We start from the raw sequence: 22,781 nt of genomic DNA, 5'->3' as shown, positions 1-22,781 counted from the left end.
TTTGCGCAATTTTATTTTTTTGTTTTAAACGAATATGTAAACATCTTGTTGTTTCTTTTTTGGTTTGACTGATTCTACATTTGCTTATGCGAAGCGTATGCATTTTTTTTTAGCAAATTTGGCAAGATCGTTGTTTTTGTGCAGTATATGTATATACAGTTTGTGTGCAAATAATATAATTTGTTTTGCTCATAACGTTTGCCTACATTTGTTTTTTTAAGGGATAATGTGCATATTGATACGTTTTGTTGATTGTCTAGTTGATTAAGAATAAAGAAAAGAAAAAATTTAACTTACGCGCTTTGGTTTTATAATTTAAGACAGTAAATAAATAAATTTAAATAATTTATTTAATTTAATAAATAAATTTATTTGTTATTAAAACAAATATAATATATCTTTAAATGTAAATTTTAAATTTATGTTAAAAAATTGATAATTTCTTATAACTAATTAAATTTTAACTTCTAAAAAATTATCTTTAAAAAAACTTTAAGTCAGCATAAAATATTTACATACATAATTTACATAATTTTACATAATTTTCATAATTTACACTAACAAATTTTTTAAATTAGTGGAAATTTATATTACCTTTTAGTACTGTAAGCATTTGAAAATGCTCATCTGGATGTATTAACGATACCAGCGAAAGAAAATAATCGTTCCACAGGTGCTGAAGACGTCAGATATATTATATTTGTTTTAATAACAAATAAATTTATTTTTAAATAATTTTAATTAATTCCTTAATTTAGTAAATTATCTCATCATTAACTTAAATTTTAATTTAATAAATATATACATTTAATAAATAAGCGTTGTTGTTGGCATATACATATGTATGTATTCTTAAATATGATATACAAAATTAAAGATATTCCATAAATAAATTTTTCTAATAATTCATTTAAAAATACGCAAACTAAAAGTATAAGATATAAAACAATATACAATTAAATTTTATATCTTTTTTATATACATTATTTAAATAAATTTTTCAATAAAGATTTTCTTGAACTAATTTACAAACACTTTTAATCTGTCTTAAATTATAAAACCAAAGCGCGTAAGTTAAATTTTTTCTTTTCTTTATTCTTAATCAACTAGACAATCAACGAAACGTCTCAACTTGCACATTATCGCTTAAAAAAACAAATGTAGGCATAAAGATAAACTTGTACTTATATTTGCATACACGTTGTACGCACATATACTGCTTACAAAAACAACGATCTTCCCAAATTTGCTTAGAAAAATTCAGGCGGTACGCATAAGCAAATGTGAAATCAGTGAAACCAAAAAAAAGAAGAAAAGTACACACATTCGCTTAAAACAAAAAACAAAAAAATAAAACTGGGCAAAACCCTTAAATGCACGCTTATTACTACTGATTTTTTTCTCAAAATATTTGTACCAAGTGCATTCATATTAAATTGAAATATAAATTTTTAAAGTATATTTGGTATTGTTATCACAATGCCACAAAATATTAAAATATATAATTTTAAAAATTTTATATATATGTACATACATATTACCACTAGACGATATTAAAAAAAATTAGTTATTAAAATTATTGATTATATTCAGAAATATAAAAATACACATATACATATATAACAGTAATAAAAAATCAATAAAAAATTATTGGACATACAAAACCAAATATACATCCAGCATAAGACTTTGTCCAAAAATTTTATTCTTAAACTACATATTTTTACTCATTTTTGTTATTATAATTTCTAAATCGTATTTAGCAATAAAAATAATTCTTAAAACATAAATGTAGGCATAATCTCATTACAGATAAAATTATATTATTTGCATACACATTGTACACACATACATATACTGCTTACAAATTTGCATATATTTATTTGATGCACAAAAACAACGATCTTTTCAAATTTGCTTTAAAAAATTTACGCGCAACTCATAGTCAAATGTTCAATCAATTAAACAAAAAAAACAACAAAATGTATACACATTCTGACACACATGCATATCAGCGCTTTAAACAAAAAAAAAATCATGCGAAGTAGACACCTTCCTAAATTTCATAAAAAAAATCTACAATCCAAAACAAAAAAAACATACAAGCAAAACAAACAAATATCATAGAGCAAAAGCATAGAAAAGTACACACGCAACCTAACAAATGAAACAAGTATACACATTTCTAAATACATATTTTCGATCACTGCACAAGACAGAAATACAAAAAAAAACAGCAATATTAAATTCACAACTTCATGAAAAAAAAGCAACAATGCACATATTCAGATTTCGATTTGCGTACAAAAGAAAAAATTTTTCTGCCTCTTGATCTGCTTTGAAGTTCTAATGGAACACTTCTACACAGCAAATGTAAAAAGCAAAAACAAGCAACCCAACGAGAGACTATGAATGAAGGCGCAAACAAAATGCGGGCCACTTACAACCCAAAATTCAACCATAGTTTCGATTCGTTTATCATCTCTCAGAAGTTTCAATGCTTCTTCTTCTCTAGATTATTTTTGCAAATTACACGTAATTTGAAATTTGAATTTTCAATTTCAATTGTGCCTGTAATTCAGAAACTAAATTACAAATTAAAATTATACTGTAATTCGTAATTGAGGTTTTCAATTAAATTACACATATAATCTGGAAATTCAATTATCAATTAAATTACTCAGTAATTTATAATTGAGTGTAATCTAATTACAAATGTAATCATTATTGCACAGCTCTGTATGTAGGTATGTGTTGGGAGTGGGGGGTAGGATAAATAAATTTTTAAAAATACTTGTAAGGACAATAGCGTTCTGAAATTTTTGAGTTTTATTTAAAATTTTATTGCAAATCATAATCTAAAATATTATATAGGAATATTTGTAGTATATTACTTGAAAATTCATGCAAAGGAAATGTAGTACCCAGGTGGTTGACTTGTTTTGCGGTAGAAAAAATTTCAAAGGAGAATGCCATCCAGAAAATTTTTCTTTCTTAGTAAAATTCAATATTTGATAAAAACAAAATACAGAAAAGAAAAATTTTCGGGGCATATTTGAAAGAAATTTTTTTTTGAAGTTCAACAAGTAATATTAGAACTTAATTATAAACAATCTTAATTGTGTAAGCTATTTCTTGAAAGTTTAAACAATTATCTTTTAAACACATTAAATTTCAAGTCTTATGCAGCCTAAGATATAACCGTTTAAAAATGTGTCTACAATGTCAATTCACGAAATCCAATGTCAGTTCACGAAATCCCATGGGTCCATATCTATATCCGTACTGAAAAACGCACACTTCCTCCTCATAGGCGCAAATTGTAACGTTTTTTATTGCTCAACATTGTTTTCCCTTATGCTGTAAAATGAATAATTGGCAATAAAACCTTCGAAGTAACTACTTCAATTTTCTCGAACAGCCAAGCTGCCATTAACTCACGGGTAAACACCTCAGCCACATAAATCATTACTCAAAACTACCATGCTTAAAGTACAACTCATTTGAGTTCCTGGTCATATTGATATCTCAGACAATCGCAGGGTGGATAGGTTCTTCTCCTTGACATATTTTCGTTCCACTTGCCACAGCTTAATAGGCAATTTAACAAAAATACTTAAACATATCGAAGTAACAATGGGTTGATGAATGAAGCTGTCAGATTTCTAGGTTGATTTGGTCTAATTTGAACAAAAAAACGTATCAGTCAGGTACTTTAACTAAAGTGGAATCTGCTCAGCACAACGGTATCGGTGCTGACGGGTCTGCATAAAATGGAGGCATGCAATGAGACTACGTTTCCCTTCTAATGACATTTTTCGCTGCTGTTTCTCTGAAGACAAAGAGGAAACTGTATCAGTGTCCATTTTTAGCTAAGAGGAGATAAAAAATCTTGGAAGCCTTTTTTTTACCGATCTGATCAAATGCGTCGGTTTATTTGCATTAGGTGCTAAGAATTAGCCTATATTTTCTCTAATGAAGAAAGTTATGGCATCTTCCTTGCAAATTTTTTAAGTGATTCGTTAACATTGAGTTCTTAGTTTAAGTATGTAGTAGCGAAACTTAAATACGAGATTCTCAAATAATTTGAGCAATTTTCTTCCTGTCTGGGTGTCTAAATATTAATAATTCTGACGTTTTTGTATTGCGATATGACTTTAGCACAACTATTAATATTATAGTTGTTATTATTCAACTCTTAGTGCCTAAAACCATAGCAAAAGTTTCTATCGATACAACTTAGTTGATTCTGGATCGATTGATATTAGCACTATTTTGGCTTCTCTCAAGTTTCTATACATTAAGGAAACTGACAGATAAAAATTATTGTTAATCTTGTTTGAAATACAATAATTAAATTTAAATATTTTTCCGAGATCATGTTTTAAATAAAGTTTTATATATTGAACAAAACTCACAAAAGAATAAAAATGTTGACTTCATGGAATTTGAAGATATTTGAATTTATCTACTTTCATGGTATTATTTGACATTTCAGTTTTGTTCTTATGTATATCAATTATGTAGAGTATTTTTAACAATTTCTCACTGTTGCTGGTTAGGAACAGCATGCTGTCATATAACGAGGCCCTGCGTCTTGTCACAAAATGCATGGTTGCTGAAGTCTTAGCAGAAATATTTTCCACAACCACAGAAAACGCAACTCGACATTATATTATTTGTCCTCATATCGTATTTCCACTTGCCCTGCTTTAACTGGGTATGCCAGTGTCTTTTATTATTTTATTCCATAGCATATCTTTTTACATCTGCAATACCTGTAACTAATACATGAATTCCTATTTTCCTTTTTTCCATACTGTTGTTATCTATTGCACAGAAATCCTTGCTAAGAACTACAAAACAAGCTATGCCCACATAAAAGTATGCAACACTTTTAAGACAAATGATTCAACGAAACGAAATAAATCAATGTTACATTCGAGCATGGCAAAATGAAAATGGTTGGAAAATTGTTTTATATCATTTCGCCATTGTTTTATTAGAGTTTGCTTGGATTCAACTGCTAATAGATAAGGACATTTATGTATATATTCCAAAGTCTACGTATACAGGATGCTTCATACATATCCTTAAATGTGTGCTAAGTTTTGAGCTTCAAAAAAATTATAACCCGTTTAATTTTTCTTCTGTACACAAAACGTTGCCATTATGTGTTTTGAGAGAAAAAGACTATCAATCCGTATACAGATGGGTGTACTGCAACTCTAAAAGCCTCATATACTAATAGTACATTTGATTATAATAAGTGTAAGATTTGATTAAAATACACAAATCCATCAAATGTAATACATTTGAATAGTTTCTTACTATTCTATATCTCGCATCCAATATCTTTAAATCTGTTTTTTGTTTCCATTTCAGCTAACGTGTTTCTTGTATATAATTTAAAGGTGAAATGAAAGAACAATCAAATCCTCCTCAATAAGCTAACAAAGTTGTTTTGATTCCACATTCTTTGTGATTGTGAGCAATAAGTTGGCATATAAGAACCAATCTCACGCATTGATAAATGCAAGTAGGTATCTGGCCTGGCTCCATGATGTCTATAGCCAAGTGTTCCCTTAGAACCGATATTATTTTTGAATTTTCCGATTTACTTCTATGGATCAAGTTAGAGGCTTTCCATTTGAACTATAAAATCCATGTCGTTCTTGACCTAGCTGTGAAAGAAATTTAAGCCTAATTTCTATAAACCTGTGGCAAATAATTATCTTGTATCAACTTTCGTCTATCGCTGGCAAAAGCTGACATACAAAAGTTTGCTTTCATAAAAAAAGAAAATAACTTGGTTCCAAATCTTCCTCATATATTAATATATTCAAGAACCCATAGTAGAGTTACTTCGGAGCTGCTGTCTAATAAGTTAAAAAATCATCTATATTTCATAGATATGAACTATTATGGTCTGGAAAGAGATTGCTAAACAGCTTTGATAGCTACTTTCTGTACATTATATCAATCAATACCTGTAGTTCTTTATCCAATACAATCCTTATTTATTATCTGCCTTATGTTTTCCATTTTTTTGTTTTTGTACTTTTTCCAGTTTTCTAGTTTTTTTATGCTACAAAGCTCAGTTTCATTTATTCTCATCAACTTTGCTTCTTTTTTTTTGGAGAAAAATTTCAACATTATTTCATAATGTGTGACATATTCATTTCACTAGCTAACAGTACCATAAGCGGACATTTAAAATAAAAAACAAACGGTAAAAACATCACAAAAATAGAAAAAAAAATTACGAAACTGCTAACAATATAAAGAAAGGAAGATATTAATGTCAAAATTTAATACAAAATAAGTTTACAAAAAATGCGAGAAGTGCTAACAAGCATCACTATAAACGAAAAAAAAAAAATACTTAGCTTAAGCAAAGATAAATACATGATTACAGCATCAAGAAAACAGTGATAACGCAACCTATCTTACCATGTATGACCGAATAGTGCTTAAAACTATTAAAATAGTCAGCTAACAGCACCAAAAAAGCTGAAACATATATCAAACAGAACCAATAACACAAAACAGGAAATAAACGAAGCAGAAGCATTAGTTAACAACATCAATGACAGCTAAAACAAACTTCAAACAGGAACAATATAATGAAACAGTAAGTGGAGAACAGACAAAAGTGTCAGCTAACAACACCAAAAACGACAAACAGTTTCGCGGACTGTTATCGTTTCATGCCATATGCATTTCATCCGCATAGAATATTGTATCTTTGCTTTCAACGATAATTTTTTTTGAGAAAATAATAGTTCCGTGCAAAGACACATTATATATATGCCCGTTTTGAAATAAGAAACGCTGTACTATATAAAGTTTTTCAACCCACAATCAAACTTAATCAACAATAATTGAAAATTACTTATGCTTAATAGTAGAACAAAACTGAAACAATTTTAATGCCAATTGCCAATTGATATTTCTTTAATAGTTTAATTAATCATTGTTGTAAATTAATCGAACTCTTATGCTCATATCGCCACATACATACCATAAACATCCAATGTTCAAGGCGTACATTAAATCAATTCGATACGACCCTGTATTACCACTAATACTCTCTAAGTACGCATACATACTTATATGCAGAAATGGATTTGTATATGTATAAATGTCCTTCCTGCATAATGAGTATAAAATACTTAACAGTAGATAGCTTATGTATACTCACGCAAATCCTGTTCGAGGTAATATTATGAAATTCAACACATACTTACAGACTTTCTAGTCTAGAATAATGCAATGAAATCATCGGAATGAAATGTATATATATATATTTACATATATACGTACTATTAAAGGCATTGGCAAGATGGTGTAATACAATTTCCTCTAAGTAATGTATCTAAGCTGTGTACTGAACTAATAAAATACCTTAAAATAATCATAGTAAAAACAATATTTAAGTATTTTATTAAAAATTTTATTAAAAAATTTATTTTATTAAAAAAATAAAAATGACCTAAAATAAAGGTTTGAATATTTTGTGATTCGAAAACTAAATTTTCATTTCAGATTTCAGATTTTTTATTTGAACCTTGACATCAGATGTCAGATACAACATCATTCCAATCTTGTCCACTTGATATCTGTTAAATTTTCGGCCCCACTGAAGTGAAGGATTACACGAAGTAAAGGACGAAACTACTTAGGTCCTTTTTCGTCCTTCGATTGTCGGATGTCGTTACTGAGTTAAAACTGGAGTGGGTTCCGTTCGCATAACTACATATCTTGTTGCATGCCAATTCATCACCAACCCAATGGTATCCCAAGGCAGTCTTCCTCCTACTTGTCAGTGCTGGATATTAGCACAATATATGCACCGCTGTCTTCTTTTCTTTTAGACATAGTCTTCAAGTGTCTTTCTCAGCAAGAGTTGTCTTTTTGAGGTTATACTTGAAGTTACCATGTCCAGTAATTAGTGAGGTCAGCCAGCTTAGGGTGCTCCGCTGATAGCTAAGCACTTTTATCGCTTGCCTGACCCACGGTTTCGGAAACATGAGTTCGGTATGTCTACAAGTGCTTAACTCTCTTCATATATAAGGATGAAGTAAAGTTGTCTATTTATAGACACTTCAAACTTGAAAGTAAGTATACTATGATGTCTTTGATGACAGATACATGATGACAACATACACCAATGCAACAGTGCTGCATAATCAGTGACACTAAATTGATAACCCTTTATGAAGTTGAATGCAAAATATTAACTTAAACTGTAATCAAAATTTTGCAAGTCACTTATTAATGTAAGGTACATAAAGTTTTAAAGTTTTTGTTCAAATTATTTAAAATTTTTTTGAACTGTTCAATCCATATAATAGTATTAGAAATGCTTATCCGTTTAACATATTTAAATACTATATGCACTTTGAATAGTATAAGCGACTCCTTAACCTTCAACAAGAAAACTAGAGTACCCTAAATCCTGACAATCACTTTCACTTAAGCTTAAACAGAAGATTACCAGGGATTATGCAGCATGAAAAAGTTGTACGTTTAATCCGAAAAAGTTTAAAGCCAAAAAAGGTGCGGTGTGGTGCGGTGCGGTGGGGTGCGGTACCAAGAAAATAAAACAATGAAGTTAAAGTTTTACATTTTGCAATTTCTTTTATTAATTTTTTTTTTTTTTTTTTTGTTTGAAGTGAACGCAATATTAACAAAATTTTTGTGAACACAGAAATTCAAACTGCAACAAAATATTCGAGGAATAAAACGCTAAATGCTGTTGAAGCAATCGAAACGCAGTGGAACTTCATCAATTTTAGTGGAGGAAAGTTGAAGTTATGAAGAGATTTATGGAAATTTAAAGTTTTTTTTTGGTTTTTATTAACTCAATAAATCCACAATGAAAACTGTAAGTTATAGTTATTATAATTGTTAGCAAAGAATTGTTGAAAAGTCTGCCACTGTTATTTGAAGAAGTGAAATTAATCACTTAGATCTAACCAGAGCATAATTTAGCGGTGAATGCGCTCTATGAAAAGAATATACAGAATTATTAAATAAAAGACTAAGACATCATCAATTATAAAATATTTTTCACAGGCTGATTAAGGTACGGCATTCAACTCAATCACCGAACTTTATTATATAGCTAGGTCTTGCTACGCCCTAATCAAAGCGTTCATTTAGGCACGATTACCCTCGTGGAGCATTTATTTGCCAGAAACTCTTCCATAGTGATGGTTTTATATGGTGGTGTGTTATCGTAGCAGCAGATTTCAACCGCGTAAAAACTGATTACGTATGCCAATGATATTGATATCATTGGCCTGAACACTCGCGTTGTCAGTGCGGCATTTTCCAACTTAGAAAAACAAGCAAAGCAAATGGGTCTTGTGTTAAATGAGAACAAAACAAAGTACTTTTTTTCAATAAATAAATATCCTGAGCGTCCTACAATTGTCACTGTTGACAATTGTAAGTTCGAAGTTGTGAAAGACTTTGTTAATTTAGGAACCAGCTTAAACACCAAAAATGACGTCAGCCTAAAAGTTCAACAAAAAATCACTTTTGCCAACAAATGTTACTTCCAGCTAAGGAGGTAATTGAAAAATAAAGCCGTCTCTCGGCAAACGAAAATCAAGCTCTACAAATCTCTTATCATGCCTGTTCTGCTGTATAGTGCAGAAGTCTAGACAATTACTAACAGTGATAAGAAGGCGTTAGGAGCATTTGGGAGAAAAATTCTTCGGAATTTATTTGATCCTTTACGCGTTGGCGACGAGTATCGAATTAGATGAAACAATGAGCTGTATGAGCTATACCGTGATATTGACATAGTCAAGCGCATAAAAATTCAACGGTTTCGCTAACTTAATCATGTCGTGCGAATGGAAGAGAATGCACCAGGTAGAAAGGTATATGATTCGGTATCCACAGATGGAAACGGCGGTAGATGACGTTCATCTTCGGCAGAAGGAGCAAGTGGCCAACGTATCGGTTTTGGCTGATATACTCCTGTATATCGCTACAGGTATATAACTACCAATTTTTTTTAAATGATATCAAAGATATGAAGTATATGTGTTACCGTTATGTTAACGGTGTTTAGAATCATAATCTCTACAATATGGACTTTTTTGACTTCGATTGGCAAGAAATTATGTAAAAATATGCAATATTATGTGATAGTAATACGAATTGACTACTTAGATCAACTGATTCGTCACCAATACTTTTTTTTTTTTGCTTATATAAAAAATGGTCTTTATGGTTCTATTGAACCATATTGAGAAAAAGCTCTCTGGCCTACTTAACATATTGCTCTGACCATTAAAAAATAATAAAATAAGAATTAAGTGTTGTAAAATATTCTGCGAAAAAAATTGACATGAAGCTGTATTTTAAGTTAGAAGAAAATGTAGTTTATTAGTCTTTAATTTTGGAATCCAAAAATGAAACACACATTTGTTATTCCACAAATATATCATAATGGTGTTCAAGACCGCCACTTTAACCCCCTAATATAAGAATGTTGTGGTTCAGAATTTTATACTTCCAAAATGTTTTATTTTGTAGAGATTGTTTTTTCTCACAAAAGTACAAGAATAAAAAATGTGGATTTTGAAACATTATTTTTAATAAATTTTTTGTTATAGTAGTTATATATACATATATATAATATGTTTTATATCACATAATAGTAAAAGAGGTTTTTTTTCTATGTATGACATACATTACAATACATAGCAATTTATAAAAGAATAAATAAGGATTATTGTGATTTCCAGTTTTCAATCTAATTTGTTTTTATCAGCAGTACTGTAAACAGGTAGGAATTAAGAGATAAATTCCTGTCATTATGCCAATGATACTATATACTGTCATTGGCATGGTCCTGGCGTCCTCCTTAATTCCGTGCACTTAATGCATAATTAAAGCAAATTCTAATTTCTCAAAGATCTTCTTTGCAAGCATTCACTGTATTACGAAATAAATGCAATTGACTACTGCAATTGCACTTACAGACTATATCGTTTAATAACTTAGACTTGCAAAATTTTCTGGAAAAAAATTTTGCAAAAATTTTTAAGATAAATATTTATAAGGAAAATAATTTTTTATATTTTTACTTATTGTCAAAATTACGCCAAACCATTAGTCACGTGCTTCAAATCATGACAAACTCCACATTAAGAAAAGTTTTATGAACTTTAAAATTTATGGGAAAATATCGACCCCACGAAAGTCACTGCCACTTTAATCACCACCCTCTAAAAAATATGCAAATAGATATTTTCCACCCCCAATTTCAGATACTTGATTGAGAAAAAAAAAATTTCACAAAAGATGAAAAACAGAGAAAAACTTTTAAAATCCCTTTGTAGATATATAAATGTAGATATAATATATATTTATATATATATAAATCTAAATATGTACATAAAAATATATGTGTGTGTATGAAGATAGATTTATAGAACTCAAATAAATAGATAGAGCGCTCTATAGAATATTACGGAAAATTGAAAAATCAAAAGTTTTATCACTTGAGCACAAAGTGTAATCAATTTTGGCAAACAAAATATTTCGTTTTGCACTGCACTAGTCTCGAGAATACACATAAACAATAAAAAATATTTACAACTTAGCAAAGCATAGAGAAGACCGCAGCCATTACTTCTGATAGCTATAAAAATGAAATTGTTTGAAAAAAATCGAGTTGAAAAAAAAAATAATCACGAAAAAAAAAAAATAAAATATTATATGTTTAAGACCAGATTGGGTCATAAATTTATGGGCGAAGTGGTGGAGTGAGGCGAGCTTAAGTGTAGAAATAAAATTTTAAATCCTTATATATACTTATATATATATATATATATATATATATACATATATTATCATATTATATGCCAAGGGCGCGCAGATATTACTCAAAGCCAAACCAAATCGAAACCGAAATAGAAACCGAAACCGTTGTATAAAGACGATATTTTATAAGCTCCGCTTTATGATGGTAATGCAAAATTACTAAAGTGCGAAAATATATAAAAAAAACTAATATAAAGATTTAACATTTCAAAAATTTGAAATATTCACTTCTGAGAATCAGAGAATGTAAATGTATTTGCTTTACATTAACAAAATTAGAATAAAGATACTAATTAATAATTTTTTTATTTATTCATTTTTTCCTTAAACGAACGATCATTTTTAAAATATTGCTCACGAAACATTATAATATTTTGTCATCATTGCTCATAGGACCAAACTACTCCTGCACCCTACTACTCGTACTCCTGCATCAACTTAAGTATTAGGTTAGGTTAGGTTAAACCGGCGATGCCACTTACGTCTACCAGCCCATTATGTTACCGTATAATTAAAAACTAATGAGTTAGAACCACTTAGAACCTTTGGCAAAGTTTATAATGCTATTCAAAGGCAGGTCTTGCAGTTTACCAAGATGCTCTAAAAAGAAAGCCCCTTTCCTCGTTCTCTCCGCAACAGCGACAGGCATGATTTAAAGGGAGGTTTGATCAGTGACCTGTACGTGAACCTACTGCAAGACTAATTTGTCTTCAGTTCATCTTAATGAGATAGTAGGATTTCGTTTTATAGGAGCGTGACCAAACTTCGTATGGATGCCTGCATGCTATAGTTTCTCTAATTGTGATCAACTCAGCTTAAAAAGCACTACAGTAATCCGAAAGCATTTAGTAAGATTTATTTCGAGTATTTTATATTGACCGGAAGAAGTGGTGTTGGTATAATATCTGGTAAATTTAGCGCTTGTGTAGCAGAAACGTATCACTAGTTACGTTTTGCTAAATAATTTTTAACAGATACAGTAATTTGGAGTTAGTCATTGTCGTATTATTCTAAACAGAACACATTTTTCTGAAACCTTCACATGCTAAGCACTACCTTATTGATATAAATTTTTCGTTAATCCCGGCATGGTTTAATTGTTTCATTTATGGGGCAATTCTGGCAACTACCTTTCAACTCACCGTAGTCAAAAATCTTTCGAAAGATGTTTTGAAAAATGTTTCACATTCTTTTGAAAGTCAGAAATTATTTTTAAACTCATTTTTAATATAACGCAAATGTAAAAGTATTGATATACAGTCTATAAAAATTTTAAAATATGGATTTTATATATTATATTTATATGGAAATATATATATATTTCATATATTTGAATTTTATTATTTATTAATATTTATTTAACATTGATTTATTCTTCGATTTATTTATAAATATTTAAACTATAATTTTAAAAATAATATATTTTTTTTGGCACTGCTGTGTTAATTGACTAATAGCCGCTACCATTTCTTTCATGACATGAGTTAAATTCAGTAAATAATGATTTATATATAAATAAAAAAAAAAAATAATTAAATATATATCTTGAGGCTTTTCAGCACTTGCTGTTTTTAATTTTATCTCTGAAAGAACCTATGAAAGAAAACAGCTTTCTACCATGAATTTCAAATAGTGAAATTTTTTTTGTCCCAGAATAGATGAAGTCTTACAAACGGTCTTACGGTAGATCTTACAGAGATCTCAAGAAAGATTTTGAACGATCTTTGCCAAAATTGCTCTGTTAATGATTATCCCGCCCTCCGAAAAGAGTTTCTAGTGAAGAATATCCCTATAACCAAATAATACAGTTTATATTGCTATATTACTTTTTAATCAACTTTTCTTTATATTTTTACCCTTCAAATAATACTTTAAATATATTCAAGAAATTATTTATAGTTAATTCCGCGCTATTTTAATTTTGTTTTTTCAAAAGTATTTGGAATTTATAACTTAAACGACTAGTTGGATATATCTGTATAATATTTTTTCCATGTTGGTACCGCTTCTAATAATTTATGCTATAAATCTGTTTTTAAGAAACTTGTACAGTATTTAACAGACATTTGAAAACGTTTTTTTTACTGAGTTTAGTTATCTATCTTTACAATCAATCTTTGAAAATAAACATCATGCATTCACATATCACATATATTCAGATATTTCACTAACATGATTCTAAGTAATTTTCAAACAGAACTTTTCTTTTTTTGACCAGAATGAAATTAGCTTTTAAAAACAAAATATTATTCTGTCAAAATAATGGTTCTATGTTATAAGTTTTAAGCTTTCTGAATAGCACTTATTTGCTTCATATTATCAGTAATATTTCGGATATTGTAAGTATATAAGGTAAGCGAAATCATTAATGTTAGCATTTGGTCTTAATATAGTCTTATAAAAATATTTTCGTTTTGATATACACAAATTGCACAAAAATAATTCTTACATAAATGTATTAACTGAAACAATATTAATACAAGTCATTTATATAAAATTTCACTAAATAATTGAATGAACAACAAATACATTTATTTTATATTCCGATTTTTTTAAGAAATCTGTTCCAATTTTTCAATAAAATCATCACCTCACAGAGTTTTTTTAATGCTATTTAATTTGATTTACAAAAAATATTCCCTAAATTTTAATTTTCTTAAAAATTTGCACAAGGTTTTATAGAGAGACTTCGAACAGTAGTTTAATTGCAACAACAAAAATTTTTCTTATTATTTTTAATTAATTGAATTTATAGCTGACCATACAGCTCTTTCGAGTATTGCCAAATACCCATCATCAAAGGTCTTGGAAGTATTTTTTGTATTTAATTTTTTGAGACTACGAATCCCAAGGGTTGAAGTCGAAGCCTTGCAAATTTGATGCTCAGACCCAGCGTTCATTAACCATCCGACTCAAAGCCATACTTGACTTTTAAGTTCGCACTTTGAAATTTTCTTAATTTGGTGTGAGAGTTCATTAACAAATTCACTTGCTACTTTATATTGAGACGAAATCATCAATCAGTTGTAGAATATTTGAATTAATTAATTATATTAATTTTTAGTTGTTAATTTACTATACCATTTTTTGAAAATTAAATGACTTTTTCAACTTTTAGGGAGACAGAATAGAAAATAATAGTATTGATTCCTTATGGAACCAAGCACTATGACCACATTAGAACTTTTATGCTAACGATTTTTGTCGAATAGATGACACTCAATCGATCGAATTGAAGCCAAAAGGTCATCCGTCTAGGATTTTACACTGATAGAAATATATAGTCCAGTATTCTTTTTCCTACCCAAATGAACTGTTATTGTACGTTAGGAATCTTGAATGATGTGCATGATCAAATAATATATGAAGCAAAGGTATTATGTTAGTAAGTTCAAAATTAAAGAATATAATGAAGGAAGTAGCTTTAAGATTTCATCCAATTTAACAGAGATGCAAGACCTGTTTAAGAAAAACTATTCATCAAATCAGGTAATTATTTAAGTCAAAAAATTATATCAAAGGAATAAATTTACCTTTTAAAGTTCACTTATTACTTTTTTTAAATTATCTTAGGAAAGAAAATTAAAATATTATGTATTAAATTAAATTAAACATTCATTAAATTTGAAATTCGTTAAATTGGACATTTGGTAAATTGCATATTCGGTAAATTGTACACATTCTGTGAATTCTGCATTTGTTAAACTGGAATTTTGTTCATTATTCGAGTGGATTGAAGTTTAAAGCATTTTGATATATGAATATGAGCCAATATCTTCACCACAAGAAACTGCTTAAAAATGTTCGAAATCCCTTAATCAAAACTTCATTGAAAAATTGAGAGGTTGAGCTATCCGAATAGCTCGAATATTTTTAAATACATATATCTTAATTTTTCGATTACTTTAAATGTTTGATCCAATTACACGATCTTATCATTATCAGCTGTTTGTATTATCAACATGAAAATTACTGACATTCTATTTCGCTTTAAGACTCAGTTAGTCAGTACGCACGGTAAAAACTTAAGCGAACTTAACCCAAAGCGAAATGCGCAAATAACTACACATGTATATTTAAAAAGAACGAAATAAACAAAGTTCGGCGCTTTTAGTTATTTCGTTCCTATAAATTACACAGGTAACATATGGTTGGCTGCGCATTTCGCCTTAATTTAAATTCTTACGGTATGTACCGATTAACTGAACCTTTAGTCGGTACGTACCATAAGAATTAAGCGAATTCAAGCCAAAGCGAAATACGCTAATGACTTTCGATAATATCTAAAAATACGTTGAATGAGCGTTAGTATTTCAGCCATATGATGTAAAGCAAAGAGCAGCAAAGATTTAGATGAGACTCACTCCTCAGTTAGGAAGAAATTATAACCAAACATATTACTTCAATAATTATCAGTGATGAGACGTTCATCGGCGCATTATCGTAGCACATGTGCCTGAAACACCGTGATGCCAAACCCTCACGGCAGATAACAATCTATATCAATTAAGAAGTTACCTCTAGTTGTGCAAATATCTCAATGTTCGATATGATTTAAATACTTTTGTTTCGTAACAAATGGTATACATGTCTGTACGGAACTATGTTTGTTAATACTACAATAGCAGTAACGAGCAGTTTGGCTTTGGTTATTATTATTATTAAAAAGAAAGGATAGTGCACTGCGACCTAAAAGATCTATTGTGCCCCTTACTCGAGTTAGAGTGTTTCTCTAAGTCCGATTTCTTTAATGAAAGACAGTATAGCGCCTACCTTTCCTAGTCTTGAATCTTTATGATCCATGAAATACTCTCCTAGTTGTTTCTTTCGCTTGTTCATCAATGCCGGGCACTCCCCAAGCACATAATATGCAGTTTCTTTCTCTTTTCTACAGTATCTGCAGTCTGAGTTGAATTGAATTCCTAACTTCGATAGGTGATTATCCAATCTACAGTGGTTTGGCTTTGATTCTTTCATATATTTTTATTAGGAAATTCCACTTCAAGCTAAATGAGTTTCTAATCTTATGGTTTCTTTTGTTAAAGTCGTCAGAGTAGGTCGTCTTTCTTTTTGAGTAGTACACATATTTCTGGAGCTACTAAGCATGACTTAGTTCTTTCGCTGTTGCTATAATTTTCTTAGCAACTATTGAAGCGCGTGTTAGGGTCTTAGTGTACAATAGTTCCCTCTAGTTGAACTATTTTGATTATATTGGTTTGCCTAGAGTTTGGTTAGTATAAGACCATATTGGCTTTTGAATTTATTTATATAAATAAAGAAAGAATTGGCTTTAATGTCAGTTTCCAAAAAAAAAACCTTAATGTAGCTTTCTAATGTTCAACAAAGAACTGAAGAACTTATTAAAAAATTAAAAAGTATAAAGAACAATTGGTTGATTTAAATTAAAAGAGAATTCCGCAATGAAAGAGTTTATATGATTAGTTGCTTATCGTTAGTTCTTTTCATTATTATTATTATTGTGACTTTATTTATATGAAAAGCACAACAAAAAACTTATATTGCTCTTAAGCTCACATAAGTGGAGGATAATAAGCACAAGCTGCGTTACATATAGACTGCAGTGGAAGTTAGTATAATTTTTACTCAATTTTGCATTTTCATCCATAACTTCAGTTGCAGCTGCTACATTGTATATACGATAGGAAAGTATGTTTATGTAAGTACCGCATATAAATTTATAATATCAAATACACCTGAGGATATTGTGCAACACTCATGTGCAACCATGTATACCGGATCGGTATATTGAAAATGATTTTATAGTTAACAGCAAGGAAAAAAGTTTATTGCGAAATGTACGAAATGTAAGGAATGCAAAGAAAAATGAACTTCAACGTTTGTAATGAAATGTTGCAATTTACTTAAACTATGATTTTGTTAAATGCAAGCAAATTCATTGTGCAAAAAACCGGATTGATGGAGTTGAGGTTGAGGGCAGCAATGTTGCGAATAGCAACAAAGTCTTGCAAAACTGTATGAATCTGCATTTTTTATGATATTTTTTTTTATCTTTTTTGTAGTTTTTATTCTTGTTTTTTTTGATACTTTTCTACTTTTCTTATTCCCCACTTTTCATCTTTTTATTCGTTTATTCGTTTTCTTTCATTAATGTTTCTACAATTTTCATTTTGTGTAAATATATAGCATTTTGATTTTACAATCGGTTTAAAATAATCCCTGATATACCCTTTGCAAACAAATGCGCACATGAATGTATTTAAGATACACATTTACATACAACACACAGATACACACATACAATCGCACCCACTTTCACATACACATTCAGATACACATTCACCTATATTTGTGTATTTATGCTACTTCTATGCATTTAAAATGCATTTTTAAGTTAAAATCCTTTTTTTAAACCAAAAAATATTTTTCTCGCTCAAATGGAATTTGCATAAAAATCATTTCATTATTACTTTTGCATTTTTTTATTGAATATTTCGTTTAATTTTTTAGTACTCATGAGTTTTCTATTAAAAATTTAGTGCACAACCCGAAATATTCTACGAATTTTATGCTCCTGTTTTATGTACATAACTAATTCCTTATTCTCGAGAGGATTACAAACTTTGCCTAATGTGCATAAATACTTTAGACTTACTCACATGCAGCACTGAAATATTCTTTGATATCTTCTAATATAACATCCAATTTTGTTTATTTATTGTTATTTAAATTTTTCAATATTTATGATATTTATGATACCTTAAAGCACAAATATTTCTTGTTATTATACAATTATGTTGAAGTTGTTTTTAGCTAGTGTACTTAAGCACTTATACTCTTTTTAAACTCGAGGTATTTTCAAAACCCCTCTTTACACCTTGACAAGATTATTGTTTATCACTTCATCAGACTAAGCAATAATTGACTCCAGATCTGCGTACCTCCCCGAGGAGCCTGTAACCATTTTATTAATATCCTTACTATTTCTATGAAAATATAATTAAGTAATCCTTTTCTAATCTAACAAATAATAAAGTCACTGCATTGATATATTTAACATAAAAAATATTTAGAATTAACCCGAAATAATCCACGATTACCATATGGTAATCTAAATTAACACGCTGCATAAACATATATAAGATATATATTATAACACCTACAGACATACCATATGGCAATGCAGGTTTTTCACATTTTCCGAAAAAGTGTCGACACGAATCGAAAGATTGACCTCATATACTTACTCAGGAAGTCAAAATACACTAATATATGCCTTATTAACAAAATCAAAAATAATTCGGCACATTACTGGGTTAATATTAACAATTAAAAATTAATTATTAAAATTAAAAATTAATGGAATATAAAGTATAGAATTAAATTATACACAATCGTAACTCTTTGACTGCCGACTGCTGACTGCTACTTAACCACTGCTACGGCTATTGCTTGCCTATATAACTGCTTGACCGGCTTCTACGTAACTCCTTGACCGGCTTACATATATAGAAGATGAATAAAAAATGTTATAAGATAAGAAGATAAAAAGACAAGAGATATAAGATAAAAGATAAGAAGTTAAAAAGACAAAAGATAAAAGATAAAAAGACAAAAGATATAAGATAAAAGATAAGAAGTTAAAGAGTTAAAAAGTCAAACAGTCAAAAGATATAAGATATTTAAGTTCAGAAAATACTAATAATTAATTCAACTTATGCTTTCAAAATAATGATCAACGCGCTACTAAACTACACTTTCTCCCTACAAAAGTTCTCGACTCCCATTGTACTACAACTGTAAGGAAATATAGAGTTCAAAGTTTTTTAGCATGATTATCTGTAGTGAAGGTTCAAAAATAAAGTGCTCTTAATACACACGTATTATTATTTATTCCATACTTCATTAGAAGCTTAAGGAAACAAAAAATGATTTCCATATATCTCTATTCAGTGACAATTGTCTGAGCTCGTTAAACTATTTACCAGTTTCAGTATTTATTGCTCTTCGCAATGTTGTAGTGCGTCTGCCCCTATGTCGGGTTCCCTGAGGGTTCTACGTTTGCGCTGCGTGCAATATATCGTCATCAAATAAGCCGTTATTTTCACTTTCGGATTTTAATATTTGTAGATATTTGACAGGTTTTCCTCCTGAGTTTTTCATTTGATATCGTTCCCGGCCACCATATCTTCATTATGCTTTGTAAACAGCGGTTGATGAAAATTTGTGGTTTCGCTTTAGGGTTGCATTGGACACTCTTGGACAAATTTTAATAGCATGGAAAATCCTTGTATGCCTAACGAAATTACTTAGTAAGTTACACGTACTACAGTAATATGCAAAAAAATAGCCAGTTATGGCAATTCATTTTGTATCTTTTTTTTATTTACATAAAATTTATAATGAATATGTAATATAAACTACCTGAAATATAGAAAATAAACCACAGTAAGAATATGTTAATACTTCAGCTATAATAATAAATAAATCATAAATTCATTCATTCAAAATAGTCATAAACTTGTTTTTAATTATCATATTTAGATTTCATAAAGTTGGTCATGATATTTTATTAAACTTGATAGGTATATAATTTTTTTTCATTTGCTGTAGTTGAAACAAAATATGTTTGAAGTACGTTACCAAATTATCTTTGACGTTGTATTTGCTTATAAAATTCTTGTATTGTGAAATAAATTTTAAGAAAATAAAAATAAATCGTAACATGGGGATCGCAGGTAAGCGAATATTGAAGGCGTTGATTCAGTTGAAAAATCCTGCAAGTGCAGAGGATATCGTTAAACACCTGGCGAAGACATCGAAAAAGGGCTACGAGCTTTTGCGTACTGACGTCATGGAAACCATAACCATAGCAAAAAAACTTCGTTTCATTGACTTTAAAAACGGTTTGTATAGCTATACCATTGCCAATAAAAAGACACGCAAAAAGCACGCTAAGAAAGATAATAAAAATAGCTGTGGATTCAATACTGAGAAACGTCCAGAGTCCCCATCAAAAGAGTGGATACAATTTGATGACACGGAACCACGTGAAAGAATTGCGAAGAATTCGGAAGACATTGGATACAAATTGGGTTCCCAGCAATCATATTTAAGTTACATAGAGGAGTTTAACGAAGTTAATCAACCTCAAGCATTTGATGAAGTGAAGAAGGTGAAGCCGAATTTTTCGGTTAAAAAACTGAAATTGAGCCATGAATTCAAAGAAAAAAAAAGTAAGCCTTCTTGTCATTTTTTAATTTTTTTTTTTATTGAACACAAATGTCATTTATAATTTTATTAAATTCAGGTATCGCGAAAAAAATGTTTGGGTTGAAATTTAATTCTAATAACGAAGCTTATTAGATATTATAATAACAGTTATGACAATAATAATTTATTTTCAGAGATATATAATCCTTTCGTGACTTTTGGTAAAAGACTTAAACGCTGTGCGTCCTCAGATGGCGAAGAATATATCCCCAATAAGAAAAGAAAACTGACTTCAAAACGTAAGTTGAATTTAATTTTATTCGATATTCACATAATTTAAGAAGCCGATTTATTTACAGAGGATAGTGATCGTATCTTGGTTCCTCAGCGAAAACTTGGGAAATATATGCCCTCAGATGATTTATCAAAAAACCGAAGGGGGTCAGCAAAATGTAAGTGGAACACAATTCATCCCTAAAATCATTAACTACAGTAATCAAAATTTTATTGTTCACAGCCAACCATCAGATTCCAACTGGTCAAGCAGAAAAGCGAAATAGAAGTTCTGATAATGGAAGTGCAACTCGTCTTTGGAGCCATCCTCATTTGTTATCACGTGAGAAGGAACAGCCTGCAGCACTAAATGAATCTTATATTCAATACAAAATTCATGATATAATTGATGATTTAGCGAAACTTAAGAATAATTCAAATTCAAACACAGGTATTCAACGTTTGGGTAACTCAAATGTTGGTGTTGCGTCCCATAACCGTACAAAACAACGTGACCTAGAAAGTAAGTAGATCTATAAACATACTTATTTATAATTTAAGTTAATAAATATATTACAGATTTCGTAGAACAGCCGAATCACTTCTTCAAAACATATGGCAATAAAAGTGAAATGAGCGAAGACATTGTTAAGAAAAAAATTGTTGAAGTGATTCGGCAGTTTGACCTACTTAACTCGTACTCAGGAGTTACGCTTTCGGATATAGATAGTGCAAAAACCATTATTCATGAGATTATAAATAATTATGCAAATATAAGTGAATCATGTGGCGAAAGTTCTGAGAAAAAAAGCACAGACACAGATAGTGTTGATAATTATATGGATGAGGGTCCAGGATCATCCTGGTGGGATTATTCTAAATAGTATGTGTTTCGCTAAAGATATTTTTTGTCAAGTGAAAATAAATATTTGTGATAACCTCCGATCTAGTTTCTAATGAAGTTCAAGAAAATTTGAAAAACTGCTACATTAACGGACTCTTTGACTTGTTTTAATTCTATTTTGTATGAGTATTTCACTTGAATTTAGACACAAAATTCTTTGCATGAATAAAAAACAAATAAAAAGCTGTAACGAAATATATATAGTGATATTATTTTTTTGGTTTAATTAATTTTAATCATTAATTATTATAAATGAATTAGTCATTTTTATTTTATAAGTTAAGAGTCAAATAATTTTTTGCATTCAAACATTCAGCTATGATAATGACTTTACTTCTTAACATATTCAATTCCTGCTAAAAACTGCCAGATGAGTTAATAGGAGTGAGTCACAAAAGTTAACATAATTAAAATTAAATTAATCATTATTGAATAAGGATTCCCTATAACAGCGATGATATATTAATATATAATTCCCCAACATTTTTGAAAATGCCCGGGATTTTTAGAGAGAAAAAAAATGTTAATAACACTCAGTAGGTATATTGGGTGTCATTAAGAA

The 22,781-nt window shown here is 29.4% G+C and overlaps 1 protein-coding gene across 1 annotated transcript; it reads left to right on the top strand.

The window, feature by feature from the left end:
* Window positions 1-20,453: 20,453 nt before the first annotated feature.
* Window positions 20,454-22,400, top strand: LOC119687093. Its single transcript, XM_038101270.1, has 5 exons — window positions 20,454-21,065; window positions 21,237-21,341; window positions 21,402-21,494; window positions 21,560-21,838; window positions 21,895-22,400. Exons 1-5 carry the CDS (start codon window positions 20,555-20,557, stop codon window positions 22,197-22,199), a joined length of 1,293 nt encoding a protein of 430 aa, XP_037957198.1. The 5' UTR covers window positions 20,454-20,554; the 3' UTR covers window positions 22,200-22,400.
* Window positions 22,401-22,781: the final 381 nt, after the last annotated feature.

The sequence above is a fragment of the Teleopsis dalmanni genome, chromosome X (genome assembly GCF_002237135.1).
Source record: "Teleopsis dalmanni isolate 2A chromosome X, ASM223713v2, whole genome shotgun sequence".
Taxonomy (NCBI): Eukaryota; Metazoa; Arthropoda; class Insecta; order Diptera; family Diopsidae; genus Teleopsis; species Teleopsis dalmanni.
The sequence above is the reverse complement of the archived record's forward strand: the minus strand, read 5'-3'. Positions and strand labels throughout refer to the sequence as shown.

Excerpts from the sequence above, each read along its gene's own strand:
- LOC119687093 (XM_038101270.1), top strand. The coding sequence starts at position 20,555 with ATGGGGATCGCAGGTAAGCGAATATTGAAGGCGTTGATTCAGTTGAAA. Across the intron at positions 21,342-21,401 it reads AAGAAAACTGACTTCAAAAC|AGGATAGTGATCGTATCTTG; the intron begins GTAAGTTGAATT and ends ATTTATTTACAG. Across the intron at positions 21,495-21,559 it reads CCGAAGGGGGTCAGCAAAAT|CCAACCATCAGATTCCAACT; the intron begins GTAAGTGGAACA and ends TATTGTTCACAG.